The sequence below is a fragment of the Electrophorus electricus genome, chromosome 3 (genome assembly GCF_041902795.1).
Source record: "Electrophorus electricus isolate QZ-2024a chromosome 3, ASM4190279v1, whole genome shotgun sequence".
NCBI lineage: Eukaryota > Metazoa > Chordata > Actinopteri > Gymnotiformes > Gymnotidae > Electrophorus > Electrophorus electricus.
In genome coordinates this window covers 31,431,991-31,459,638 of record NC_137499.1, presented here as the reverse complement: position 1 = coordinate 31,459,638, position 27,648 = coordinate 31,431,991, and the positions used below count along the sequence as shown (strand labels likewise).

At 39.1% G+C, this 27,648-nt stretch overlaps 2 protein-coding genes across 3 annotated transcripts; both read left to right on the top strand.

The window, feature by feature from the left end:
* Positions 1 to 60: 60 nt before the first annotated feature.
* ilf3b (interleukin enhancer binding factor 3b) lies at positions 61 to 18,108 on the top strand. 2 transcript variants are annotated; one of them, XM_027006566.3, is made up of 19 exons: positions 61 to 152; positions 4,259 to 4,337; positions 4,643 to 4,872; positions 5,150 to 5,330; positions 5,712 to 5,859; positions 7,327 to 7,418; positions 8,564 to 8,659; positions 8,926 to 9,037; positions 9,121 to 9,218; positions 9,319 to 9,430; positions 9,578 to 9,691; positions 11,196 to 11,401; positions 11,694 to 11,909; positions 12,265 to 12,402; positions 12,566 to 12,703; positions 13,286 to 13,406; positions 13,737 to 13,784; positions 16,726 to 17,136; positions 17,236 to 18,108. In XM_027006566.3, the coding sequence occupies exons 2-19, from the start codon at positions 4,335 to 4,337 to the stop codon at positions 17,364 to 17,366; spliced, it is 2,595 nt and encodes an 864-aa protein (XP_026862367.2). In that variant the 5' UTR covers positions 61 to 152; positions 4,259 to 4,334; the 3' UTR covers positions 17,367 to 18,108. The 2 variants fall into 2 exon arrangements, with proteins under 2 accessions (XP_026862367.2, XP_026862368.1); XM_027006567.3 differs by lacking the exons at positions 16,726 to 17,136; positions 17,236 to 18,108 and adding an exon at positions 14,912 to 15,934.
* Positions 18,109 to 18,946: 838 nt separating this feature from the next.
* On the top strand, positions 18,947 to 26,691 carry farsa (phenylalanyl-tRNA synthetase subunit alpha). Its single transcript, XM_027006525.3, has 13 exons — positions 18,947 to 19,131; positions 19,895 to 20,032; positions 20,246 to 20,344; positions 20,511 to 20,629; positions 21,155 to 21,247; positions 22,105 to 22,233; positions 22,428 to 22,543; positions 22,744 to 22,828; positions 22,990 to 23,089; positions 23,183 to 23,351; positions 23,499 to 23,576; positions 24,255 to 24,369; positions 26,002 to 26,691. The coding sequence occupies exons 1-13, from the start codon at positions 18,985 to 18,987 to the stop codon at positions 26,105 to 26,107; spliced, it is 1,494 nt and encodes a 497-aa protein (XP_026862326.2). The 5' UTR covers positions 18,947 to 18,984; the 3' UTR covers positions 26,108 to 26,691.
* Positions 26,692 to 27,648: the final 957 nt, after the last annotated feature.

The following is a 27,648-nucleotide window of genomic DNA, read 5'->3' as shown; positions in this document are numbered from 1 at the left end:
ACCTATGATCACGTGGGGTAATCAAGGGTCACGTGTCACTATCGGCCAATAACGTATTCATTTTGATATTCTTCCTTTCAGCACCATCTGTATTTTGCAGTTCAGTGGTCTCCCTCCTCTGGAGCGATAGTTACCTAGGCATTGCTGCACAGGTAAGCTGCAATTGCTTTATTGTCACTAATATGTTTAATCGGCAGCTCGATTTCATAAATGTTTTACGTCATAAATTCAACTTTTCAGTTTTTTGCCAAGCCGTTAGAAGATTGCGGGTAGTAGGATAGCTAACGTTAGCTAGCTCTTGCTAGCTAGGTTATCCTTCTGGCTAGCAAGCTAATTAGTAAGTGCTGCACAGCTGCTAGCCACAGACTTGCCTTTGTTTAGATCATGTATTGCTAGTTAGCTACGTAACCTAGTTTTGCTGCGTGTTTATGCTGACTTGCCAGTCCATCTTGAAATTAATCACTATTAAATATAAAATACAAAGTATCCTTATGTGCTTTGCGACACTGACGCGAGATTGAGATTACTATAATCGTAGCCAATTTACAACAAGTTTAATATTTAACGTTCAGGCTACTGTTAGCTAGCTAGCTATCTTAGCTATTAAGGTGTGTTTGGGGATGTCACAGCCATTTTAGCCAGCCAGCTAGATGATTAGCATTGTATTACACCCTTAGCTAAATTGGGATTAGATATTCTACTTGTTACCATCCAGCCAACTAGACGATAACTAGTTAGCAGTTTGTGGCGTTTTATCGACGTTATGTGCTTGATGAATAAACTTCAGGGTAATTTAATTGCAGAGTATTTTTTAACGGTTGAGCAATCTAGCTAACAAATACTGTGTGGGAGCTTTTAAAACGGGTATAAAAATGGCCGCTCGCGGTTATTCTTACATCAATTATGAGTTAACCTTTCCAGGTTTTGTGGTATTGCATATAGTATTTCAGTATTATATCTTATTTTATTTACTTAATTACTCTCCAAGTTATGATCTGTTTAATCAAGCGTCCTCACATTTTTGGTGTAAGGAATAAGGATAAGGACAAGCAACAGTTTGGCCTTGGCAGAATGTAGTTAAAGAAGCCCTTCTTGCTCAGTTGTTAGCCTACCTTTTGGAATTGCAAACGGGGACCTAACTTCTTATTAGACTCGTAAAGGGGAAAAGGCCAAGCCAAGTCACAGACTCAAGTTGCTATCTTTCTTACGTCAATCTGTGCTTTTACACCAACAGACAGTAACAATAGTGTTATTAAAATATTGTAATAACGTTTTTCATATTAGAAGGCCAAAGCGTGATTTCAAATGTTTTAGTAACTATTTGTGACTTTAAATTATTAGTCTGTGGCATTTTTCATCTTTTTGTTAATGATTGAATATATTGGTATTCGTTGTAGTACGTTGCTTCTGTTAGGCCTGTTGATTTGATCTCTGGATCATGTGCAAATGTGTAGGCCCCACATGAAAACTGTATATGATTTTATTTTGGCAGTGAGAGATTCCATATAAGGAATTTGACTTGTATGGCTACACATTTTCAGTAGTTCGGTCGACTGAATATAAATGTTCTTAGATGCACTGTTCTTGAAGCTGGATAAACCAATAGAAAACTAATTTGAAAACATGCAAAAATATAAAATGCACATTTCTAGGAGTTATTTTTCATAGACAGTAGTTGTAGTTTATTAAACTGGAACTTGGATATATGCAGATATTTGACAAATTATTTAAATATTTCAAGATCGAGATAGTATCTTTCTGAAGTTCAGCCAGCTAGTTGAAATTGTAGTTTGGGTACATAGTCTTTGCACAGATAAGATTGAGCAAGTTTGGTAGAAAGATCTGGTTGATTGTAAACTGTGATGCACATGTAGTTGATTTTGGTAAATTTTTACCTGCTCTGGCAGTGCTCAAATTACCATTGGAACTAATTGATTGTCAGCTTACAGAAATGCATTTACATGATCACTGTGATTGGTACATCAGATTTGGGGAAGTAACAGAAATTTAAAAACTATGTAGGTAGTTGGCAGCTACCAAGCAAAGATGTATTGCCAGAAATCAAAACATCCTTCTAAACTAAAGAGGAATACATGAGTGATTAGCAGTCTTCAGACATTTGTCATGTTTTAAATTAACAGATCTACATATGTTAGCACAAATGTTAAACCAGTTAATTGTAGTTACTTTAGTACTCTAGAGGTGTTCATTGCTGATCTGTGTAGAGAGAACTGATTGGTGTATTTTGTTAGCAATATCACCTCAAAATAGTATTTTTCTAAGTGTCATGCACCCCTGTTTGCTGCAATTCTATACTTGTAGAGTTTAGAAATGGTAGTTTGTCATAATCCTGTAGTAAACCTTATGAAATTTGTTCCTTGCTTTTAGGCTCAGTGTATGCAGTAAATAAAAAATATAGTAATTGAAATTAGAGGTACATGATATATCAGCAAATCTATTATTTGTCGGTAATGAAACTTTGAAGTTATCATTATCGGTTTGATATTGAGATTTTGGCCGATAATTATAACTGATCATTTTTCATCTATCCAACTGCCTCATTTATTTATATATTACTACAGTTAGAAGAATAATGCTAGTAATCAAGGATTTTTAATTTTCTGCAACCCATGTTTGGAGTATTTCCAAGTATTAAATCTTTTGATGTTTTTGATTGTTTTAGTTTGAGTTTTTGTTTTTGCTGTAAACTCATTAAGCAAAGTATCTGATGTTGGTAACTAATTTTGCAGTTATGTTTTTTATTTTCCTTTGTTGTTTTTGTGGGTTTTACCTCCCTTTGTTCTTTTCTGAGGGCTTTCCAGCCATAGGCTTTCTTGTACCTATGGCAATAAGAAAAGATATAAATTAAAATGTAATTACTTTTTAAAACCAATTTTTGTTCCTGTTTGTGTTAAGAACAATGTATCTTTACAGTTATAGTGATGTCTGATTAACATGTCATGAAATGACTGAATGAAATGAACATGTGTATGTGCAATTAATTAACGATCCATTTTAGGGTTTAACATGTCTTGCACTGCTAGTGAAAATCAATTAGTTCCAATGGTTATCTGAGCACTACATACACACACGTATGTAGTGCTCAGATAACCATTGGTTGGCATTGCCCACAACAAGGTCATTATTTTTGGTCATCATTTTGGCCCAAGAAATGGTGTATCCCTAATTGCAATGGATGCAAAATACACTGACTTTAGAAATCAGACATATTTTACTTTTGACTTTTATATAGCATTATTTGCTTGGCGGCTTAAATCTTATTTCAGAAGCACCTCTTGCTTAACTGAAGCTGGAAGAGTAATTCTTACTACTAATAATATCAGAGTACTCTGTCTTGAAAGTGTTCAGTCTACTTATTACAGACTACATTACTCCCCAACCTTCGACCTGTGTTACATTTTGAGCATTAGCTACATTCTGTAATCCTTTAGCAGGTATTGTTATAGTATGAAGGTGTCTAGGAAAAGATAAACCCAGTCACTTGCTTTTGAATGTTGACAATGCAACATCTGTATGTTCTGTGAATTTTGGAAAATGAAATAAAAACGCTAGTGTAGCCAAACTCAAAAATGACATTTTCCAGTTGACCCATGCTAGTGTGAATTAGGCTTCAGTCTTGCTATCTCTTTATTTCCTAAGGGTATAGTGATGGTCACATTCCTCACTGAACCAATAACCAAAACAGACAGGTGTACTATTTTTACCCTGTATTGCCATGCTGCTTCTATCCAAGAGGATGACGAAAGCAGTGGTGTTGCTTGCGGGGGTTCAGCAACATGCTGTTACGTGACATGCAGACTGAGTCATTGGTGATGCATTGGTATAGTGCCTTTCCTGTGCCTGCCTGCTTGCACAGGAGGGAGGCACTATACCACTATAGTGCCCCGGCCAAGGCTGCACCGAAGCCCTGGCATTTGACATTTTGGCTGTGGAACACTGGCATAGCATTGCCTTCCAAGGCACTAACCTAGGCTGTGTAAGTGAAAGCTCTGTTTATGTGAAAGGCAAATTGGTGTTCTTTAAACTTTAATTTAATGACAGTGGTAACTTCAGCCTGGTTTCACTTGGTGGAAAGAAAATTAGTTGCTTTGTTTAGGTATAAAAGGAGCATCTCGCCTGTTTTGTTGTTGTCTTCAACTCCCATTTTGCTGAACAGAAATGCCCAGTATTGGTCGTGTATAATACTAGTATTTGGTGAGTGAGAATTGTCGGCTAGTCTTTTGCCTTCTCTTTGCAGACAGTAGCAGCAGTACTCTGATACCTTGAGATCAACACTGCCAGACGCCAAACTGAAAGTCCACATAGTTCCAGCTATGGTAAAAGCATGCTACTTTGACTTGCTGTTTCAAATTTAATTTTTAGTGTTGTCTTAATTTGTCATTTTTAATGGTACCCTGTAATTGTCTTTTTTTTGTGTCTAGGGTTTGATTGTATTTATTTTGAGTACAACCTACATGGATATATTTTAATCCTCAAAGTTTTTAGGGCCAAAAAACCCTAAAAGCAAACTGACTCATTCATCAATGCATCTAGACAGAATTTCCTTTGAGTGATTAGGTTGGTGGTGCCAAATGTTGATGTCTCCTCCTCTCTTGTGCATTCTTTCTGCCTTCCTCCACAGGCTCCTCCTGTCCGTCATCGTTCCATGCGTATCTTTATGAATGATGACCGCCACGTCATGGCCAAACATTCGGCCATCTACCCTTCGCAGGACGAGCTGGAGGCTGTCCAGAATATGGTTTCTCACAGCGAGCGTGCCCTCAAGGCTGTCTCTGATTGGCTGGACGAGCAGGAGCGTGGCACTGTCAAACCAAACCCTACTGAGTCTGAAGGGGACAGAGATAAAGAAAGGTGTGTGTGTGTGTGTGTGTGTGTGTGTGTGTGTGTGTGTGTGTGTGTGTGTGTGTGTGTGTGTGTGTGTGTGTGTGTGTGTGTGTGTGTGTGTGTGTGTGTGTGTGTGTGTAGAAAGATAGACTTATCAATTCATCATTGTGCTTAGTCTTTGCCTGTGCTGTCTGCAACCCATCAGAGGAACCTCAACCCCATAAGCCAGGCTTGTGATTTAGGTTGATGTAAAATGTTTGTTTTGTTGTGGTGTAAACAACAGTGGTGATGTTTTGTGTAACAGTGAGCCCAAGGCAGTGGATCAGCCCACACGCTCCCTGCGTGGGGTGATGAGGGTGGGCTTGGTGGCCAAAGGCCTGCTGCTCAAAGGAGACCTGGATCTGGAACTAGTGCTGCTCTGTAAGGACAAGCCAACAGGCACACTGCTGAAGAAGGTGGCCGAGAACCTCACCACACAGCTCACGGTATACCAGTTCCCACTGATTAACTGAAATCTAAATCAGTCAATGATGAGTTTCAGATTAATGTCTTATGATATCTGAACTAACATCTATGATATTAGCAAACTAACACAACATTCCTTACTGTACACTGTTAAAATACACATTTATAAGCATGACTACCTGCCGACCTTACAGTTTTATCTGGAAGTTATATTAAGTTTGTGTAGATTTTATACTCCTGCGTGATTAATTGTGGGCAAATAATATGAGGCTTCTGTTTGATGAAACATCTCAAAATTCAGTTGCAGACAGTAATTAATTTGTGGGTTTTTTTTTTTGTTTGTTTTTTTAAAAAACCTTTTTTCTGCAATGTAAGTTAAAAAAGATCTGCTCATTTTTCAGCTTATCACAGAAGAGAAATACAAGGTCAACCCATGTGTCCCTGATGCCGCTATCGTGATCAAAAACACCAAACAGCCCCCTCTCGCTCTCACCATCCACCTTACCTCACCAATCGTCCGGGAGGAGGCTGAGAAGCAGGCCGCCGGAGGTTGGTTTAATACCCTGTGCAGATAGGAACCTTCCCCCTCTAAGCATGGGGGACGGACAAGAGAAGGAACTAGTTAGATATTGTTTATTGGGCCTTCAATGGATCTAGGGGATATTATTTGTGCCACAACCTTGTAATAAAAAATTGCTTTGTTCATAGTTATCTAAAGCCTAGTTCCATATAGAATGTTTTGATGGCCCAATACACAGTAAATGAACTGAGCAAAATCGAAAAGCAATAATGAAAAGATGGGGGTAGAAGAAAACATCCTCCTTTCCCTTTCAAGTGCAACAAAAGAGTTTTAATATAATGAAGGCTTACTGAGAATTAAGAAAAAACCCAAACCTTGTTGGTTGCATGTGTTTTATATACTGAAAAAGAAATGGAACAGTTTGCATTGCAGCAAAAATGAGTAGCAAGGATTGCTGAGAGCCCTGGTTACTAGAACCAGCAGTGGTCTATTGACTGCACCTGTCTTGCAGAAGACAAAGGGGTTATAGATAACGCTAGGGTCGTTTGGCACTGCACGGCTGGCCATTCACAGTCAGCCCAAAACAGAATAATAATAACTCAGAATACAGCTTTTTTATGGTAAAAGTAGCTTTCGGGTTTCGATGCTGTTGATGGTAAGGTGGAGAGAATATGAAGTAACATGTTTTCCAGGTTAGAGAACTGTTGGTGAATTCCTGGAGGCAGTAAAGGTCTAAAGAACAGGCCTAGCCCTATCTGTGACCCCACCGTTAGACAAGCCTGCTTTGAGGCTGGAGAAGCCATCAGTTTTGCTGCAGTGTGGACTCGTTTGGTTTTTTTTTATAGTTCCTTTTGTGCATCTTACTACTTCTGCCTGTGGTTCAAAATCTGATTCTCTCTGTCAAGCCTTCTAGTTTGTCAATTTTAGGGACGCTGGACCTTTGACCAACTGGACACTCTCTGTCTCGGAAGGGGCGAGGCAGTACACTCAGAAAAAAAGATGGGGTGGGGGGAGGGAAGAGGGGTTCTGTCCCCCCAAGGCACATACATGCACTGAGACATTTTTCATATTTCTTAAGGAATAACATTGTAGTCAGACACCACGGAAACCCTCCTCTTAACAGACACTCACTCCCGTGTATATCTCCCACATATCTCTGTTAAATTAAGAACTTCCATGGATACACTGAAAGATTTACTATGAAAGCTGTGATTGATGCGTTCATCTCCCATACTGATAAATTTCACCCGTTCCAGATCAGTCTCTACATAGAGGGCCCATGTTTTTTGGGGTATTTTTTTGCCGTCTCCTCCCAGTGCAAGGAGGGTTGTGTGTGTTTTTTTTTTTTTTAATGGTTTCCAGTGGGGGAAACCACTCCTCCCCCCAGCTGCTTGTGGCAGGGTCACTTGGCTGCCTCCTCCCTCCCCTGGCCGTGAGACAGAAAAAAACCCCCTTGGTCAAACAGTACCTTGTCTTCTTATCCCACCCGCCAATAGAAACGCTATCAGTCAACGATCCCCAGGATGTACTGGACAGGCAGAAATGCCTGGCTGCCTTGGCGTCTCTTCGCCACGCCAAGTGGTTCCAGGTTTGCATCTTGTCTTTATTTGTCTTTTAGTAGTTGAGTTATTTGTTTTCATGCTGTAATCAAGTTTTGTTAACAGTTTTTTTTTTTGTTGTTGTTGTTGTTTTTGTTTTTGTTTTGGGTGTGCTTAATTGTCAAGCTTTTATTCTTATTAATTTACTTCCAGTCTCGCCTGCTGTAGGATGTTCAGTTCTTGCTAGATGGATTTGTGGGGAATCTTTGTCAATGCTTCCAGACCAGTGCCGGGCTGATATTTAACAGATATGATCACTGTCATTGTACAGATAAATTGTATATGGTGTTTTTAAAGATGCCCCAGCCTAACTGTCATGCTTGAGTATTCTTAGAAATGCTGTTCATTTAGTTAAATGGTTTGTATCTTGGTTTGACAAGTCTCATCTTTGTTGCTAATGTTAGATTCAGTATTTATCCGGTGCAGTGTTTCTGTTAGTTTAAACTTCTTACCCAAATTCTTGATTATTTATTTAAGTTTTGTTTTACCACAAAATGCAGAAAATTCTCAAGTAAAATTAGTATACCTTCTGTACACCTTCTGGGCTGTTGGAGTTGAATATAGTCTGGTGTCTCTTTACTCTTAATTGCTCCATCTTTTGTAGTCTTTGTCCTTAAGTACATAACTCCAACTTCACCAGCTTCTTCCTGTGCTGTGTGTGCCCAAAAAGAATATTGCACCTTAGCTGACCTTTTGGCTTCTTTTTATAGCTTAAAATGACTGCATTTATACAACGAATCAAAGGAACTTGTGTTAAGACTTATAATTAATGGACTAACATTTAAGAGGGGGATTTTTTTTTCCTGTTTTTGTTTTTAAATAAAGTTTTAGGCATTTATATTAAAGCTAGTCAAAACTGAATTCCATTATCTGCTCTTTAGATGCAACATTCTTTGAATGCAGCATATTCATTCAGATAAATAAAGATGTTTTATTTTTTGTTTGGGTTTTTTGTGGGTTTTTCCCCTTTTGTTATTTTTTGGTATTTAATAAAATGTCTAATTTCCCAAGACATTAATAATGCTAGCTGCACTACCCCTCCTTTGAGGTTTTGTGTTGTGGTCTGGTGTTGGTTAGTGAATGTATGGGGCTAAGCTAGCATCCGTCTTCGTCTCCTTCCTGCTTGTGTCTCTAGGCCAGGGCCAATGGGCTGCGCTCCTGTGTCATCGTTATACGGATCCTTAGGGACCTCTGCACACGTGTCCCTGCCTGGGCCCCACTCAGAGGCTGGGTGAGTGTCCACACCAGCCATTGTGACTGCCACCTGTCCGCACCCTGAATCAAATAACATGCTCCTTGAAATCACTGTTTACTGGAAGATGCACAAATATTTTAAAACAGAGTTTTAATTTTGTGTTTTTTTTAGCTACATGCTCTGAATATTGAATATGCTTAGAAAACGGGTGCATATAGGATCGAGGTATGGATGGGACAAAGACAAATACACTGCAAGAATGCTGTGGCACCATTAACATTTAGTGTGCTTTTCCCTTAAAGCCTTTGGAACTTCTGTGTGAGAAGGCCATTGGCACAGGGAACCGGCCTATGGGAGCAGGGGAGGCTCTTCGACGAGTTCTGGAGTGTTTGGCTTCAGGAATCCTGATGTTTGGTAATTGATTGAACATTTTCCTACTTTAGAAATAAAACCTATGGCTAGAAGAAAAAACCAGTGGAGATTTTAAAATTTTCTAGATGGCCCAGGCATTTCTGACCCCTGTGAAAAAGAGCCCACTGATGCCATTGGTCATGTGGACAGCCAAAAACGAGAGGACATCACCCAGAGTTCTCAGGTATCTTGTATGTTTATGGTGTCCAGTGTGTGTGTGTGTGTGTGCAAATTTTCCTGATTGAGTATAAAGACTTTCCCTATCCTCTTTTTTTAATTGACAGCATGCCTTGAGGCTTTCAGCATTTGGACAGCTTCACAAAGTACTTGGCATGGACCCACTGCCTTCTAAAATGCCCAGAAAACCAAAGAGTGAAACTCCCATTGATTATACAGGTTTCTTAGTTGTCCTTTAATACAAAGAAGATGGATAAGAAATAGTGTCACTTTCATTCAGCGCCTAGGTGTATATTGGTTTACAATGCAGGTTATTGATGAACAGATGAGTGATACATTGCATATGATTACCTTTTGATCTTACAGTTCAGATTCCCCCAAGCACAACCTATGCTCCACCCATGAAACGGCCTATAGAGGAAGAAGAGGGTGGTGACGATAAGAGTCCTAATAAAAAGAAGAAGAAACTGCAAAAGAAATGTAAGTGCCCCACATTCAGAATCAGGCTGTTGTAATTTTCTGTTGTTGCTTGATTGATTGATTCTTTTATTGCTATGAAGGGCGGTGGTAGCTCAGTTGTTAAGGTATTTGACTAGTAATTGGAAGGTTGTCAGTTCAAGCCCCACCACTGCCAAGGGCACGGCCCTTAACCCTCAGTTGTTCAAGTTGTTTTCAGTAATAATTGTAAGTCGCTTTGTATAAAAAGCATTAGCTAAATGCTGTAAATGTGATGTGACATGTTGGTGGTAATTGTATCTGGTGTAACAAGATGTAAATCAACGATGTGACACAATACACATAACATACAAAATTAAATGACAATATACAACATTTGAAAGGAGGATCATGGAAAACTACAGTGTTTCCATCAGTGCTTTCTTACAAAGACTGAAATCTTGCAGACAGACTGCGATGATAAACTCTTTAGAGTAGAGTACAACTTCACAGTAAGAAAGCCATTCTTAAAGAGGGTTGTATCTTTGATGTCCTCTCCCAGAAGGAAGTGATTGAAAAAGATGTTAACGCTGGATGAGAGTAGTCCATAATTATTGTCTTTGCTCGCTTAAAAGTACACTGAATGTAAACAGAGTCTGCTGAGGGATGCGAGCTCCCAATTATCTTTGGAGCTTTGCTAACAATACCTTGCACTTTGTTACGAATCTGAATTTCTGTTTCCATTCCAAACTTAATATAAATAAATGTGATATCTCTCAATATAAATAATAAAAATTTGACCATTACATTTCTTCTTACTTTATATATTTTTAATTGTCTCAAGCACAACCTTTATTGAATCTTTTTTTAAAAATATGATCAGAATTAATACTCTACCTCAAAGAGTTGTTAATATACATTCCCAATAATTTTGAAGAATTTACAACTAATAATCATTCTTCTCTACATCGATCTCCACTGTTTTAGCTGTATTAAGCTAGGGATCATTGTTGGCACACGTTACTGATCTGTTCACTTCCTGCTGATGACTTGTCTCATTATCTGTAATCAGACCTATGATGGTTCCATCTGCATATTTCACAAGATTCATTGTAACGTACTAGATCATTACTTATAATGGGGACAAAAGCCATGGAGACTATGCAGCCCTGAGGCACCCCTGTACTGAGTGATGAACACTAATGTTAGGTTGTTGACTTTTAACTGTTTTACTTTCCTTATAAAGGACAGAAGCCAATGACAGAGCTGAATTAATGTTTAAATCCATTAACTTCTGAAAGAGTTTAGTGATGTTCACTGTATTAAAAGCTGAGCTGAAATCTATAAAAATAACTCGTACATAATTAATAGCAGACTAAATATCTTAAAATGTACTAAAGAGCAAGATTAATAGCATCAACTGATCTGTTAACTTGATAAGAAAATTTATATGAATCTAATACTGAAGCTGTGTAACTTAAGATGATTTATTCTAGTGGTGAAAGCTTTATATTTCCCAAACTGAAGTGTTTGCCATCATGACTTGCAGCCCCAGAAGAGAGGGCGGAGCCTCCCCAGGCCATGAACGCTCTGATGCGACTGAACCAGCTTAAGCCTGGTCTACAGTATAGGCTTATTTCCCAGACTGGTCCTGTTCATGTTCCTGTCTTCACCATGGCTGTTGAGGTTGATGGGAAGAATTATGAAGCCTCTGGCCCTTCTAAACGCACTGCCAAACTACATGTAGCAATTAAGGTAAGAAGCCTGCATCTCTTGTTCTGGCTAATTATGTTGTATAGAACGTAATAATTTTGTGCAAACCAAGTTTCACTTAAGTGTCAAAATGACAACTACAATGTTACATCCATTGTGAATTAAGGATTCAGGGTATGGTAAAGTAACAAATACACAAGATAATTTATGTAAAACTAATTTTCCATGTACCTTATGCTTATAAAGCTGAATTATGCCATGAAGGCAGTGGACTTGGCCATTAATGGAAGAACAAATGTAGAATAGTTCTCAATGCAACTGTTTTTATTGGTAGGTTTTGCAGGACATGGGTCTGCCCACAGGGGTGGAGCAAAAGGTTGCTGAACCAGTAAAAACAGAGGAGGTGGCCACCACCACAGCCACTACCACAACCACCACCAGCACCACAAACACAACCATAGAAGAGGATGTGAAAACCTCAACCACACCCACTGAAACCGAAACCCTATCCACTGTGACTACAAATTCTGAGCCCACCGAGAGTGTTGAGGTAACTAATATTATACTGATAATTAAATGGTCTGTGCTGGCTGGAAAAATACATAAGGAATTTTAAGATGAGTCAGCATCGCATAATAGAATGTGCTTTGTATAAAACCTTTGAATTTGAAATTGGAATGAAAGGTTTATGCATTAATTTTGGGTTGGCTTGCCAAAGCTGATTTATGTAAAAAACTAAGAACATAGGAAAATAAGAACATAGGAGTTGACTATCTTGAAAGGTCTTGGAGGGTAAAGACTATGGGATGAAAAGTGAGGTATGACAAAGAAGGTCTTATGGTTTTATAAAAGCAAAGACATATTATGTTAGTTAGCCATTTAGTTACTACTACTTTCTCTCTTAGAGTGCTCGGCAGCAGGGCCCCATTTTGACCAAGCATGGCAAGAACCCAGTGATGGAGCTGAATGAGAAACGCAGAGGCCTCAAGTACGAGCTCATCTCAGAGACAGGTGGCAGTCATGACAAACGCTTTGTCATGGAGGTGAGATCATGCTCCCATTCCAGCCCATAGGGAACATTTTGCTTATTCATGCTTAATGAGACGGCTTAATTGGTGTGACCTGGAATATAGTTTTTAGTTTTAGATACTCAGCTGTGTTGGCAACTTGGCACTTCTAGACTGGACCATTCTATCTGCTTTCTAGGTGGAGATAGATGGACAGAAGTTCCAGGGAACGGGCTCCAATAAGAAGGTAGCAAAGGCCTATGCTGCCCTTGCCGCCTTAGAGAAACTCTTCCCAGAGGGCTCTGTCTCGGAGGGAGCCAAGAAAAAGAAATCCTTGGTAATGCAAACCCATCTGTTTTTTCTGTTTGTCCATATTGTGGTTGCCGAGCAACACGCCCGCAATACACTTGCACAAACATCATACGCAAACATCAAATATGCATCTGATCTTCTTGTGCTAAACAGTGGCCACTTAAGTAGAGATTTCAATAGTCATTTCAGCAAATAACACCATGATCTGGTAAATGGAATGTACATTTACCTGTTTTACATATCTATTTGTTTCCCAAGTCAGATGTTGCACATGTTTATCCAGTTTTATTACATCTGCTTCAAGACATCAAATCATTATTGTCTTCAGTGCATTTAAGAGAATGTTGGAATTTTGTGAATCCTCAAACGCTACAGTAGAAATCGTTGGTGTAGACAATGAATCAGACATATCAAAGCTCTATTTGTTTAAGCATGCAGGTTCTGATCCCCTTTATCCTTCTTTTTAAAGTACCCCAATGCCTGTTGAGTTGTGGGTTGTACTTATGTAACCTTGTTTGTCAGATAAGCTTCTTGGGGACACAAGTGACATGGCTCCTTATTCCCTCGTACAGAGTGTTTTCCTGCTTTGATTGGTTGCTTCTTTCAGCATACTCCTGGCTTTGGAATGATGAGTGGTCCACCTGCTGACCCAAGTGCCAATCCCAGAGGCAGAGGAAGAGGGCGGGGTAGGGGCAGAGGGTTTAATAATGGCGGAGGATATAATCAAGGTAAAGACTGTACTTAATAATGTGTTAGTTAAATTTCTCACTTAGGGTTTGAACAGGATTTTGATAATCTTTGCTGGAATTTAATGCTTGTGAATTAAATGAATGGCACAAGTTTTATGCCATTATAAACTACACAACTTTTTCAAGTGTAATTATAAATTAAGGGTGTTGTACATGAGTCAACATTTTATGTAATATATATATAATGTATATTATTTTAGTTGTGTAACTATGAAATTCTACAACTGTAGTAGGCACAGAGTTAGAAACTTAATTTTGATATAATGTGAAATGCTATATACTTGTCCATTATGTTTGTCTATGTTTCAGGTGGCTATGGGAGTTATGGTTATGGGAACAATGCTAACTCTGGCTACAGTGAGTATTTTTCTCTTTCACCCTGGATTTATTGACAACCTATGCACACTACATCCTTCTTTGTGTTTTGATGTATTTTCATTTTCTTTTTTTGCACAAAATATGAAACTCCTGTGCACTGCATATTTTATGATGCTTTTGCCATCTCCCTGTACACACAGCCACTTTACTAGAAATATTTTGTAAGTGCACGGTTAGTCTTGCAGCCCATTTGCCAAGTACATTTTAGTTGTCCTCTAGCCCACAGGTCTAGATCTTGACCATCCCCTCAGAAATAAAACCAGTACTTATCGGGAAAAAAAATCACGAAACAACACTTGAACATTTGGCATTTTCAGTAAGATTTAATTCATCACCTGCAAAATGCATAACTGATGATAAAATCTGGTTGTGAGTAGTCCAAATAATATTCTGTCAGCGGTGGTCCTGTGGTCAGTAACTAACTAATGATGAACAGGACAGAGTTAGAAATCATACATGTCAATAGGTGAGTCTGTTATGAAACACTTATAAATTCACCAATAACATTGGATGGCTTCATTAAGTGGCCAACGAGTATAAGTACAAGATGGATATTTCCAGAAAGGTGGCTGATGAGTGTGTATTTCTTCTGTGTTATGCTTTTTTCTTATTTAATTTTTTATTTTGATTATGGAATTGGAACAGTTTGTCCATGGTATGGAAGGAGGTCTGTAATGGCCTCATTTGTAACTCTTTGTATTATTGGGGGAAATGAGATTTTAAATACAGAGGGCTGTTGCATGTTCATTTTGATTTAAAGTTTGGAAATGTGTGTACTGGGTGGGGGGGCAATGTGAAGTGTATTTTTACTTCAAGGTTGAACTGTGATTTTACATTTCTCTGCTTTGTTGAGCCATGGACTGCAAACTCTTGACTTCTTAATGTTTCCTCAGCGAAAAACAAAAACATGAAATGTTCCCAACTTTCCAGTGCCATTTTCTGAGGAAAGAACTCCTGAGGGTGACAGGAGCAGAGAAATCTAAAAAGAAAAGAAAAAATTTAAAAAGTCAATTTAATGGCTGATTGAAACCATTGACTCTTGCCATTTTTATGGCAACAAAAAAACCATCTAATTCTGTGCTTCTCTGCTCTGTCTCACTCTTTAGGTGACTTTGTCTCAGACTGCTATGGCTACCACGAGTTTGCAACATAGAACATCCGATGTTTTCAATATTCATGCGAATTGTAATTGACAAAAAAGGGAGGGGGAGCGGGAAGCTTTGTACGCAGTACAATCCATGACAAACTTCCAATGGATTTAAGTCCTCTTATCTCTTTGTGCACCATAAAACCCAGCAATCGCCCAGCACTGCACTATGGATTCCACTGGGACTCAGCTGCCACCTCTCCCTGCAGACAATGGAGGGGGGAAATGACAGTTTGCTTTTGACTGCAGCAATTACTGACACAGTAGTAATGCTCTCCAAATTAGATGATGACTTGAAGGCTGGCAGTGGCAGGAGGGGATGGACAGATTGAGAGTGCTATCTGGCCCAATATTGTGGATATTCATTGCAGCACTAAAAAACACTTTTTTTTTCTTTTTTTTTTGTGTGCGTGTCTACAAATGTTATAATAACTCACTTCCATGCATTGCCATTCATTTTTGATTCAGTGTTATTCTCTTGGTTTTTAAGATGTCATTTCTATCTGACAAATTGGATTTGTCATAGTCCATATAAATTCTGAAAATATTTGAAGTACCATGATATGGAATGATGCTGTGAAACACTACAGAGACCTACTGACTGCATTTAAGTTTTTTATGGAACATATTTTGTATCTTTTTTTTTTTAATAAACGTGAGGTTCTCTTTTGAAGCTCTGTGAGATACATGCCAGGTTTGTTTTAATTATTATGTGAGATGTTGTGTTTGCATTGACTTTGACATAGTCATCTTTGACATGGTTCTGAATGTCTTTAAGGAGCTTGATATAAGATTTTTTTTTTTTTGTTCATTCTAATACAATTAGCATAATTATTGTACTTAATCATCTTGTTTTTTTAAAATTGCCGTACAAAAGTTGGCACAAGTTGTCATGCCAAGTGTATCAAAATATGAATGCACTAATGTGTTTAACTCCTTGAGCAAGACAACCATTAAAGGGTTTTAATAATACTAGCTACAATATTTGGTCATCTTGATCATTTCTGATCAGCTAACCATGTCTGAGATTCCTGGAGTAATCCATTGTTTAGCATGAGCTGTAAACCTTTTATATTGTCACTCTCATTTCTGAAGTACCTGCTACATATCAGTGCTTGATCTGAATATACCACCAATCTGCCCTGCTCAACTTGTTCATTCTGCTGTTGCTTTTATAGTTTCCATGATGAAGCGTAAAATATGGTTTATGCTAAGTCCTTTTCATGTGTTGTCAGAAATCTTTTTTTGGTTCAAACCCCATCTGGGCAGGTGCCTATGCTATTTCGTTGCACATTGTGCAATGACAATAAAAGGCATTTGATTTGATTTGTGCAAGACTCCTAACGCTACATTTCACCTACCTCTGTAACCTTGAAATTATTAGTCGTTCTGGACAAATGCGAGTGCTAAATACTTTAAATGCAAATGATGTTCTATACTGAGACTGCTTTCATTGTAAAGGATGCATTACTACAAAAGATCATGCATGAATACACATGGATTGTTTGATTTGGTAGCGTGATACAGTAGCAAAGAGGAAAATTTAGCTTCTGTAAAAATGTTAATCCTATGTTTAGACAAATTTTACAAAATGCAAATTAATTCCTTTTATATGCACCAAAGAAGCACCAAAACTTTAGATATGCAGGAGCCATTCATTGGTTATCAGGATAGTTATTAATATGAAATTTAATAAAACATTCTCTTTCCTGTAGTAGTCCTGTTGATACCTTTAGTGCAAGTTAAACAAAATGATCTCTCATTTTTCTCCAGATTATTATAATAATGGAGGAGCCAATGGAGGATTGGTTGGCCAGGCTCCTGGTACTGCAGGACCAGCAGCCAACGCACCAGCTGGGGGAGCTCCAGGTACAGGTGGCTTTACCTCGTACTACCAGGGTGATGGAGGCTATTCCACCCCAGCTCCAGGCACGAAAGTCTCCGGGAAGAAGCCACCTATGCATCAGTGCATCAAGCCTCCAGGAACGGGAGCACCTCCTGGGGCTTTCCAAACACCCCCACCCCCAGGGCAAAGCTCCTACAGCCAGTATGGCCAAGGCTATGGGCAGGGCAAGAAGATCTTTGGCCAAGCTCAAGGTGGAACTGGGGGTTATGGCAACTTCAGCACAGCTTATCCGTCCCAGGTGACCGGAGGTGCAGGTGGTCAGGACTACAGCTATGAAGGCAAGTTTTTCCCTAAAAGTTTAGTAGGAGTTATTTTGTGGTATTTGCTCAGTTGTTAATTTGGTTTTGAAAACTGACACACATTGTATATTTTCTTAGGTTATAGCAACCAGTCGAGCTATGGTGCACAAGGATCCAGTCAGAGTTACAGTGCCAACCTTGGGCCATACCACAACCCTGCAGTGGGCTATGGCCGTGGGGACCCCAGTATGAGCTACCAGTACAGATAGACTGAACCCAGCACCACCTGTACCCCTGGCCCTTCTTCTCTCATGTGTCTCTTCTGAAAGTAGCAGTGGCTGTTTTCACCTGTACTTGACTGGTCTCACCAATAGCTTCCCGGTTAATTTCTCCAAGGGGCACAAACAGAAAAACTGGACATGAAAGACAGAGTGGAGAGGGGTGGGGGGAAAAAAACACAAGAAAACCCCCACACACACTTCTCAAGGCCTGTGCTGAGTGGTCTGTCCTGTGTTCTGGTCAGTGTGTGCTTGTGCTTCTCTATCTTTCTTTCCATCTTTATTTTTTTTCCATCTTTTCTGACAAACCCACAACAAATCACATGCATGTTAAGATCTGATGATGTAAATGTCATGACTGAATTTGGGTGGGGAAAGACATTGATTGATTGATTATATTTTTATTCTTTTTCATCCCAGATTGTTTGGCCACTGAATGCTGTCTGGACCACTGTTTGACTGAATTATTTTATGTTTAGGTTTTACTTTTAGGTCCCCCCCCCCCCCCCTCAAACACTGAACAGCAACATTTTAATTTGTCTGTCAATGTACACTTTTATTTATGCTGCAGTGCTGACCTTTTTATTTCATCCAGTTTGGACAGTTTTGTGAAAGATCTAAAGTTAAGGTCATAGTAGCATTTAGTGTGCTTTGGGAGGGGGAACCTTATTTTTCAAAACAATGTTTATGAATGTACGTTGTTTGTATTAATAAAGAACTTATTTTCGAGGAAGATGTTGTGATGTTCACTGATCCTTATGTTATGGTTACAGAATGTTGTTGCTGTATGAAATGCAAATTCTATATAAATATAATTACAAAGGTACATGTAGGCATGTAGGTACATGTTTTCATGGTGGCTTAACTAAGCCAGATAAAATGCATTACTGTTGGGGGGGAAATGTACTTCGCTGGTCTGCTATGTGAGAACCATCAGTGTTCACAAGAATATTCTTCCCTCTTATGTCTTGGTAGAGAACTGCATGATTACCGCAGTGATGCATGGCCTGATGACAATCAACAACTTCCATATTACGTATTTGCCATAAACTAATATGTAGAGAAACCAACTATATTTGTGCAAGGCGAAGGTTTATTCAACTATTCTTTAGCTAAATACCATTTCATACCATTCTCATTCATTTGATTAGATCCACTAAATTAAGGAATAAGTTACATATGCAGCTGAGAAGTCGAGATGCTGGAAGAAATTAAAAATCGACATAAAGTAAATGAATAGCTTTGAGATACAGTTGGAAATTTTGAGATGTGCCTATACTACTTGCAAAAATAAATAGAAAATATAGTATACATTTAAATAGTAACGCTAGTATATTAATGTAATATGAATATTAAATGGCAATAATATAAATTAAATCAAAACGACACATTGTTATGCACTGATATTCCTGTATGTTTCCTGTGTCACTCTTCGGCAAGAGGTTCTGTTTAGCCTTACCTCCCTTAATGCACAATTCGTTGTCATTTACGGTAGAAATAAATAAGTAGATGAAAATGTATGCCCATTTTCAGTGATGTTTAAGGTAGTATATGTTGCTGATGTCACGTCCGGTCTCTTTAAGCTAAGCTAGAGGTAGGGTTTCTAAACATGGCAGACACCGGAATATTAGAGTCACTTTTACGGCTTGTGGACAAGGTGGATGGTGGCATTGACAGTCAGGTTGTTGCAAGCAGTCTCGGAGTTGACCATCAAGTTGTTGTTGGGGCCGTAAAGAGTGTACAGGCTCTCGGAGAGGTTGGTTCTCAAATCAACGCGTAGCGGAAACTAAGCTCAATGTAGCTAACCTCGTTCATTCACTGTGGTTGGACTGATGCAATAACAGTGCAAATGTGAATGAGCTAACTAGCTGTGCTATCGATTTGGCGTTTTTATAATAATTAAGGCAGCATCAGTGTACAGCAGTGTACATCCCGGTCCACCAACAGGCCTACGTGAAATACATTCTAGACTGTATATATGCCGTACTGTCAACACTGTCAAAAAAAAAATCAATCCAGAGCAGATGCTGCCGACTAAGTGAGATTGTGGCGCTTTGTTGTATGAAGAACATACAACATAGTAGTCCTGTATAAAGTCTTTCTGCAGCTGCTCTACATAAGCCTGCTGTGTTTCACGACAGACCTGTTAGACTCAAATATTTAAACGTAGAATACGTTTGCTGCTAGAATACTGTACTAAATCAGTATTGTATTCTGAACTGTTTTTGGCTGCTACCGGTGACTATGTTCAGTATAGCATGTCACTGACTTCTATGCATAAACCTGCTTTACATATTCCCAGTACTGTACTGATCAAAATAATGCACTGTCTGTTTATTGTGTATTAGTCCAGTCCTGTATTTATTGTATTGTTTGCACTTGTGTAGTGTGTTGTCTGTTGCCCTTGTTTTGTGTTGCACCATGGTCTTGGAGGAACATTGTTTCGTTTTGCCGTGTACTTGTATATAGCTGAAATGACAATAAAGCCCTTTGAACTTGAACGTAACTGCAACCCATAGGTGATTGAGGCTGAGCAGCGGTCCTCCAAGCATTGGGAGCTGACTGGAGAGGGACAGGAGATAGCTGAGCAGGGAAGTCATGAGGCCCGGGTGTTTAAAGCCATTCCTGAAGAGGGTCTGTCCCAGAGTCAGCTCATGGTGAGGAGTTGGGTTTGGCTGGTTGAACTGTTACAGCCAGCTCTGGAGGAGGGGAGGGACAGCTCAGTAACCTGTGCTACAGCCTAGGCTGTATTAACAACCCATCTGCCTGCCTGTTACTCACACAGAGTAATTGTGTGTGTGTGTGTGTGTGTGTGTGTGTATGTGTGTGTGTGTGTGTGTGTGTGTGTGTGTGTGTCTTCTGTCCTGTAGAAACTGCCAAGTGGGAAGGTGGGCTTCAGCAAAGCCATGTCCAACAAATGGATCCATCTGGATAAAGGGCATGAGGGAGGCCCACGAGTTTTCAGAATGGTGGGCTTGTTTCCAGGTTAATGTAGAGCTCGCCTATGTTAAGACATTGCGTTGCCTGATAATGATTACTTTTAGCTTTACTCTGTTCATGTTTACTACAGGAATCGCATAAAGTAGTACTAATAAAGGCACTTAGTTGCTAGTGGGGTGTCTGTGTGTGTTTCAGGTAGAGAGCATTGAGGATGTAGTGAGGAAGAAACTGCAGCAGGTGCAGATGGGCCATTCCTCTCAGCTGGAGGAGAAAGAGAAGAATGAGTTGAAGAAACGAAAACTGCTCACAGAAGTGTAAGCCATGTCTCTGTTACTAAAGTAGCTTTTAGAGCCTCAGTCTCAGGTGATAGCTGTGCATGACAGGACATTTTCCTGGAGCCTCTTGTAATCTCATTTAATAGAATAAAAAATCAAGCCTCTCCTGAATTACACTATTAGATATTCTTTTTGAGTGACAATTGTTATACATATTTGCGGAAAGTTTATGTATTATGAATCATATCTTAAATGAGGAAAAAGTGGGTAGGATGTTTTGTTTTGTCATTTGGAAGGCCTGCTACATCTCCAGGCCAGCAGATGGCGGTAAATGCCTTAAACAGCTTGCTATCACTTAACAAAAATTGTATGCATGCAGTTTAGTAAAAATTAAAATTATCCAGCAGTGCTACTTAGTAAAATTTAATTTTAAAGCTTTTTAGAATGTAGTTAGTGTAGCTCTATCCTATTAGTGATGTAGTTACGTTTTTATAAAACAAATGGATGCAATTTAGTGTGTCTTAAATGTAAGTGATTTGTTTGACTGTTTCCTGCTGATTTCAGCACAGTTAAGTCCTACTGGATCACCAAAGGCAGCAACTTCAGTACCATCATTACCAAACAGGAGACCGAACTCACTCCAGAGATGATTGCCAGGTAAGCTTAGAACCTAACATGCACTTTATGGCTCCTGACACAATGTTCTATTTGAATTCATTACAATAGTATGATATTCTTTCTGCTGATGATAAAGCAATCTACCATCAAATTAATGGAAATGACACTTATGGAAATTTAATTTTAAAAAACTCCCACCCAGATAAGTCTCTAGCATAGCCTCAAGTACTATTTAGTTGATTTTACTATATTTTACAGTATTTTACTAAATGTAAAACCTTACTTAAATCAAATAACTCAGATTTATACAGTAAAGCCTAGTGTTGAAAAGAAAGCAGTTTAATGACATTTTGAATTTACATACAAATCTTCAACTAAGCCAGTAAAGTCTTATTGGTTTACACACACTCCTTATCTGTGCTTTAACCTACGTTAAAACCTTCATCTGTTAATCACTAGTTGAGTATCATTTTTGCTGTTGTGTTAGCAGTTGTTGTTCCTTTGTGAGAATGATTGAATGGTTCTCAGCTCAGTGCATCTATATTTAAGCTATTTGCAATCCAATTTATGTATGTATTTATGTATGTAGTGTGATCTCACCCTCATTTTGCCCAGAATGCCACTCTTCTGGGCTCATTCTAATTATCTACAAGTTAAACTGTACCAGATAATGATGGTTAGATTAAATAATTATCATGCCAGATCAGCAACATTGACAGTTTGACAGTCACTTTCAGCTGATCTTATATTAGCCGATGGGTCTTAACTGTAATGACCAAGATAAGCTCAGAGTGTGCAGTTTAGTTCTTAATTCTGAAACTACAAATTCAGTAGTACCAGCTGAAATTCTGAGGTCCATAACTATATTGGTATGCATCTCTGTCTCCTTCTCCCAGTGGGAGCTGGAAGGAAAAGAAGTTTAAGCCCTATAACTTTGATGCGATGGGTGTTGCTCCAGACTCTGGCCACCTGCACCCTCTGATGAAGGTGCGGACGCAGTTCCGCCAGATCTTCTTAGAGATGGGGTAGATTCCAATCACCTCCTACAGCTGTCTTTACTTCTGCAATGTTTGTCTTGGCAATGTGTGAAACATATGCATTCACAGACAAGTAGCTTTGCCTAACTCCTTATTTCTTTGCTTCAGAAAATGGTTATTTACGAATAGTGCTGGAGGTGCTGTACATTATCTCAACCTGCTATGTTTGTGGCTTGGTTAAGGTTTACTGAGATGCCCACCAATAATTTCATCGAGAGCTCCTTCTGGAACTTTGATTCCCTCTTCCAGCCACAGCAACACCCAGCGAGAGACCAGCATGACACCTTCTTCTTGTCTGGTAAGAGTTTAGCCATTGTCAGTGTGTGTGATCTCATGATGGAGATGGTGGTGGTGGTGGTGGTGTTGATTTAAATTTTCAAATTTATTACTTTGGTGATCCATTGGTTTGCCCCTTTTAGGATGAGTCGCAGGATAATCAGCAACCATGTCATTTGGGAACTCTGTTGTGGTGTTCTGAGGTGTTCAAATATTTTTCAGATCCAGCTGTGGCTCATGACTTTCCCCAGGATTACCTGGAAAGGGTGAAAAAGGTCCACTCAGAAGGAGGCTATGGGTCACAGGGGTGAGAATGTGTACATACACACAGACAAAAAAGGCACCCTTATGAACTTATTTTGAAGCCACCCAATTGGGGGAACATGTATGCAGTGTAGATGAGCCCACTCACATACTGGTTCACCCAATTATAGTTAGGCGGTTACCTTTTTTTGTTGTCATACTCAGATACAAGTATGACTGGAAGATTGAGGAAGCTCAGAAGAACATCCTTCGAACCCACACCACAGCTGTGAGCGCGCGCATGCTCTACAAACTAGCGCAACAGGTAAATCCTAGGCACTCATTCTCTCTAGACGCGGGCAGCTCGTTAAAACTAACGGGGAAACTAAGACGTGGTGTCTTCCTTCCTCTCCTTCAGGAGGAGTTCACACCAGTAAAGTACTTCTCTATAGACCGCGTGTTTCGCAATGAGACACTGGATGCAACTCACCTGGCTGAGTTTCATCAAATCGAGGGTGTCGTGGCCGACTACGGCCTCACCCTGGGAGACCTGATGGGGGTTCTGCACCAGTTCTTCACCAAACTAGGTATGCTCTCCTATCCAGCCCCCTGTTACCTGAATATTCACACTTTTAAGTATCAAGGATGGGCCAGTAGTTTGTTAAGCTGTGGGTTTTGTCCAAGGAACTCTGTGCTTAAAACTCTATGTAAACAGTCACCTTTTTTGTGTTTAGGAATCACTAAATTGCGTTTCAAGCCTGCTTACAACCCTTACACTGAACCCAGCATGGAGGTGTTCAGCTATCATAAAGGTAAACAAGGCTGGATACAACAATTCTGTTTATAATTTCTTTATATATTTTTTTCAATTTCTTTATAAATAGTATCAACACACTGGATGTTTGACAAAGGCATGGTGAAGCAAGCATGGATGATCCATGTAAACAGAACCATCACAACTCAAGGAGCTTCTTTAGTCTTTGGGGCATTTACTTTAGGAATCACTAACTAATTCAAAATTATATTTGAATTGGTTTGGTAGCCTAACAATTGTTATAACAACTGTTAAATAGGATGTAACAATATATCATTTCTTAATCATCATTGCCTCAGCAATACTGATATTACAGACCTTTTAACACATCACATTTTTTTGTGTGTGCTGTAAGTATCCTGACCAATCTCTGACATTGCACATAACCTTCGTGTTGTAATGACTTGGAGCATTCACATAATGCAACGAGTATCAAGAGGTCATCACTGTGTTTTTAATATACTGTGAAGCTTATCACAATCACAATATGTAGAAATAGTACCACAATATACTATTCTCCATTTCATACCACCCTACTGTTAAATAAATGGCAGAGATCCTGTCACATGTCAACTTTTTTCTTAATTCCCCATTTCTGCTTTATTTCTAACTTTTCATACCGCCTCTCTTTTAAATATCTGTCTCATTATTTTCTCCATTTCCTTCACTCTGTCAGGGCTGAATAAATGGGTGGAGGTCGGAAACTCTGGGGTCTTTAGGCCTGAGATGCTGTTGCCTATGGGTTTGCCAGAGGGCGTGTCAGTCATCGCCTGGGGGCTGTCCTTGGAGCGGTGAGTCAAAGTCCAGTGCTTATTACTATAGTAACAATGTGCAGTCCTGTGGCTTCAGTAATGCTTATTTGAGTGTGCAAGTAAAATTCTGAACGCTAATTTGGCTGCCACACTGTCATGATCTTTGTACCACTTTCTAAACAGGATTCCCTCAAACATTGACCTTGCAGGTTGGTGGATTGTTGCGTGCGTGCATGTGTGTGGTATCTGCCATTCTCAGGGGTCTGAATAATGGGAGAACTGGTCCAGCTATGTGTGTATATTTGCAGCTGGGGTTATGTCTACATGAAGTTAATTATATAAGAATATATGGTATATAAGAATAGAATCCACAGAAGGTTACTCATGTAATTATTTATTTGGCCTGCAGTAAATTTTTTATTTGAATTGGAGGAAAAAAATACTGACATATTGCAGAAGCTTTGTAATTTTTTATTACTCAATAATGTGCTAGATGATGGTGATAGAAGCACTTATTAATACTCACAACACACTGTATGGTTGAAAGTATGTGGATACCCCTCCTAATTATTTAGTTCAAGCATTTTAGCCACACCCATTAACAGGTGTATAAAAAACTCTCTATAGACATTGGCAGTGTGATTAGTTGTATTGAAGAGCTCAGCTTGTTTAAATGTAGCATTTTCATAGGATGCAACCTTTTCCAGAAGTTACTTTGTGAAAATTCGCCAGAGGAGGATAGGCCCCTCCCCCCCTTTTGAGTCTTGGTTCCTCTCAAGGTTTCTTCCTCACGCTCTTTGGAGTTCTTCCTTGCCACTGAAACCCTCGGCTTGCTCAATGAGGGTTTGGACTTGGACATTTGTAGAGCTGCTATGTGACATCTGTTGTAAAAAGCGCTATATAAATAAATTTTGATTGATTGATTGAAAATTCTGCCATGATAGATTGGCCCCGGTCAACTGAAAGTGGTGTTATTGTGAAATTAGAGTGACAACAGGTCAGCCATGAGACATTAGACCCACAGAGTGGAGCCACCTAGTGCTCAAGAACGTGGTGTGTAAACATTGCTTATCTACTATTGCATCATTCATAACGGAGCTTCTACCGGCCTCTGGAAGCAACATCAGCACAAGGTCTGTGCATCAGGAGATTCATAAAATGAGTTTTCATGGCAGAGCAGTTATTAGGAATGATGAATTACGTTTCAACATCTGGCAGTCCATTGGATGAATCTGGTTATGGTAGATGCCAGCATGGGACCTACTGGAATACATGGTGATGGAGCAGCAATAGTGGTCTGGGGCTGTTTATCAGGGTTGGGCTAGGCCATTTAGTTCCAGTGAAGGGTAATGTTAATACTAAGGTATGCAAAGATATTTGATTGTGAGCCAGGCTTTCTCTTTCATACATCAGAACCTGTCCACACAAATGCTTTTTTGACTGATTGGGCATAAATTTCTACAGACACTCCACAGTCTTGTGGAAGCCCATCCCAGAAGAGTGGAGGCTGTTATACTTGCTGTTATAGACTACATATTAATTCCCATGGTATTGGAATAGGATGTCCCATAAGCTCTTATAGATGATCAGGTGTCCACATACTTTTGGACATAAAGATTGGGGAAAAAACATGTATGCTGAAATTTAAAGCTTATTGTCTATCCACCACAGGCCCACAATGATCAAGTATGGGATCAACAACATTCGTGAACTTGTGGGGCACAAAGTGAACCTGCAGATGGTGTATGACAGCCCAGTGTGTCGCCTGGACTCTTAAGCCATCCTCAGGAACCTTGTTGGCCAGGCCACCAACTCATGAAAACCTGTGCTTGAGGACATTATCATATGCAAACATCATAGATTCACAGAAGCATTCTGGATTGGTCCATGTTGTCATACTCTATGTAAGCCTCCCCAGTGACACACAAACTGCTGGACAGCCTTATCTGTCTCTGTGATGAAAGGACTAAAGGTTAACAGACATGTAGAATGAGGAAAAATGCATGAGAAATGTTTGGAAGGTGGATGCATTGTATGCAGGATATTGCATTGACAAAGTGTTTGTATGCTTTTAGGTAGCTGGAACTTTTGGTTGTAAAATAAATTCACATTTTGGAAAATAGATCTGTATGTACTCTGACTTAGTAGTCTTACCCAATCCTGACAGTTGCAACTATCATCAGTGAATCTGTGTCTTTTAATACTGAGCTGACCAAGCTAATGGTTATATTTAAAGAAGCCTTACTTCGTTCATGCCTCATTATAATATTCATTTATACTCAGGCATTCAGAAATCACAATAGAACATAACCATCATTAAGAGAACTATTCAAACTGCTATATTAAATATGTTTAAAATTGTGTGGCTCAGTGACTTTTATTTGTATTGTACATTTTAAACCTAACATTCAGTGTGTGCTTGAGGTTCTCTTGAAGTGAATGGAGATTTGAGATACTCTGTGGGTTTACTCAACTAACAGGTTATTTGTATAATTCCAGTGAAGAGCTTGAACTGAAACGTCCCTTTAAATCTGTCATGTGGTCATGTGAAGGGGGGATTCCGTACATGTCTTTAAGGAGGGCTAGCAGGCAGGTCTGCATGCAGACAGGTGCATTTGCACAGTGTTAATATATGAGACCACAAGATTGCATTTAGCTTCAGCTGTGCACTGGAGCTAGTTAGCAACTATGCTACACAAGTCTTTATGACCATAGGATTAAAGTCTTTTGGCCTTAGCCTTACTAATGTATTATTGGAAATAATATTTTATAATGTTTTCTAGGCACACCAACTTTTTTAAGCCTGTGGTTCTAAGAACTGAAGACTAATTCATTTTAATGAAATCCTATCTTACACAGGCAATTATGTAACCAGTATTGCTCGGCACAAATCCTTTGGTACACCAGGAACTGAGGGAAACCTGTGTGACAGTGAAGGATTAAGTTGTGTTTACTTCTTGGTGAAATGTGCTAACTCTTTAAAGTATTCTGTCGAAGTAATGTGATTTGAATGTAGCAGTTTTATTAAAATTCCTATTGCAAAGATTATTTCTAACCCAGAAAACATTTAAATAAAATTTAATATTTAAATAATACAAAGAATAATATTATTGCAGATTTTTAATAGGAAGGTAAAAATGATAGGGCATGAAGGTGAGAAATATACATCTTCTGTTGTGTTAACCGCTTAAAGGCTATTATGATTTTGCAGTGGGTTTGAAGCTGTCTGTCAGCAGCAGTTTAAATGCTTTTAAATAAAGAACTGTTAATTCCACCAGAGCCAAAACCCACTCAAATAGCTTGGAGGAACAGCTCTTG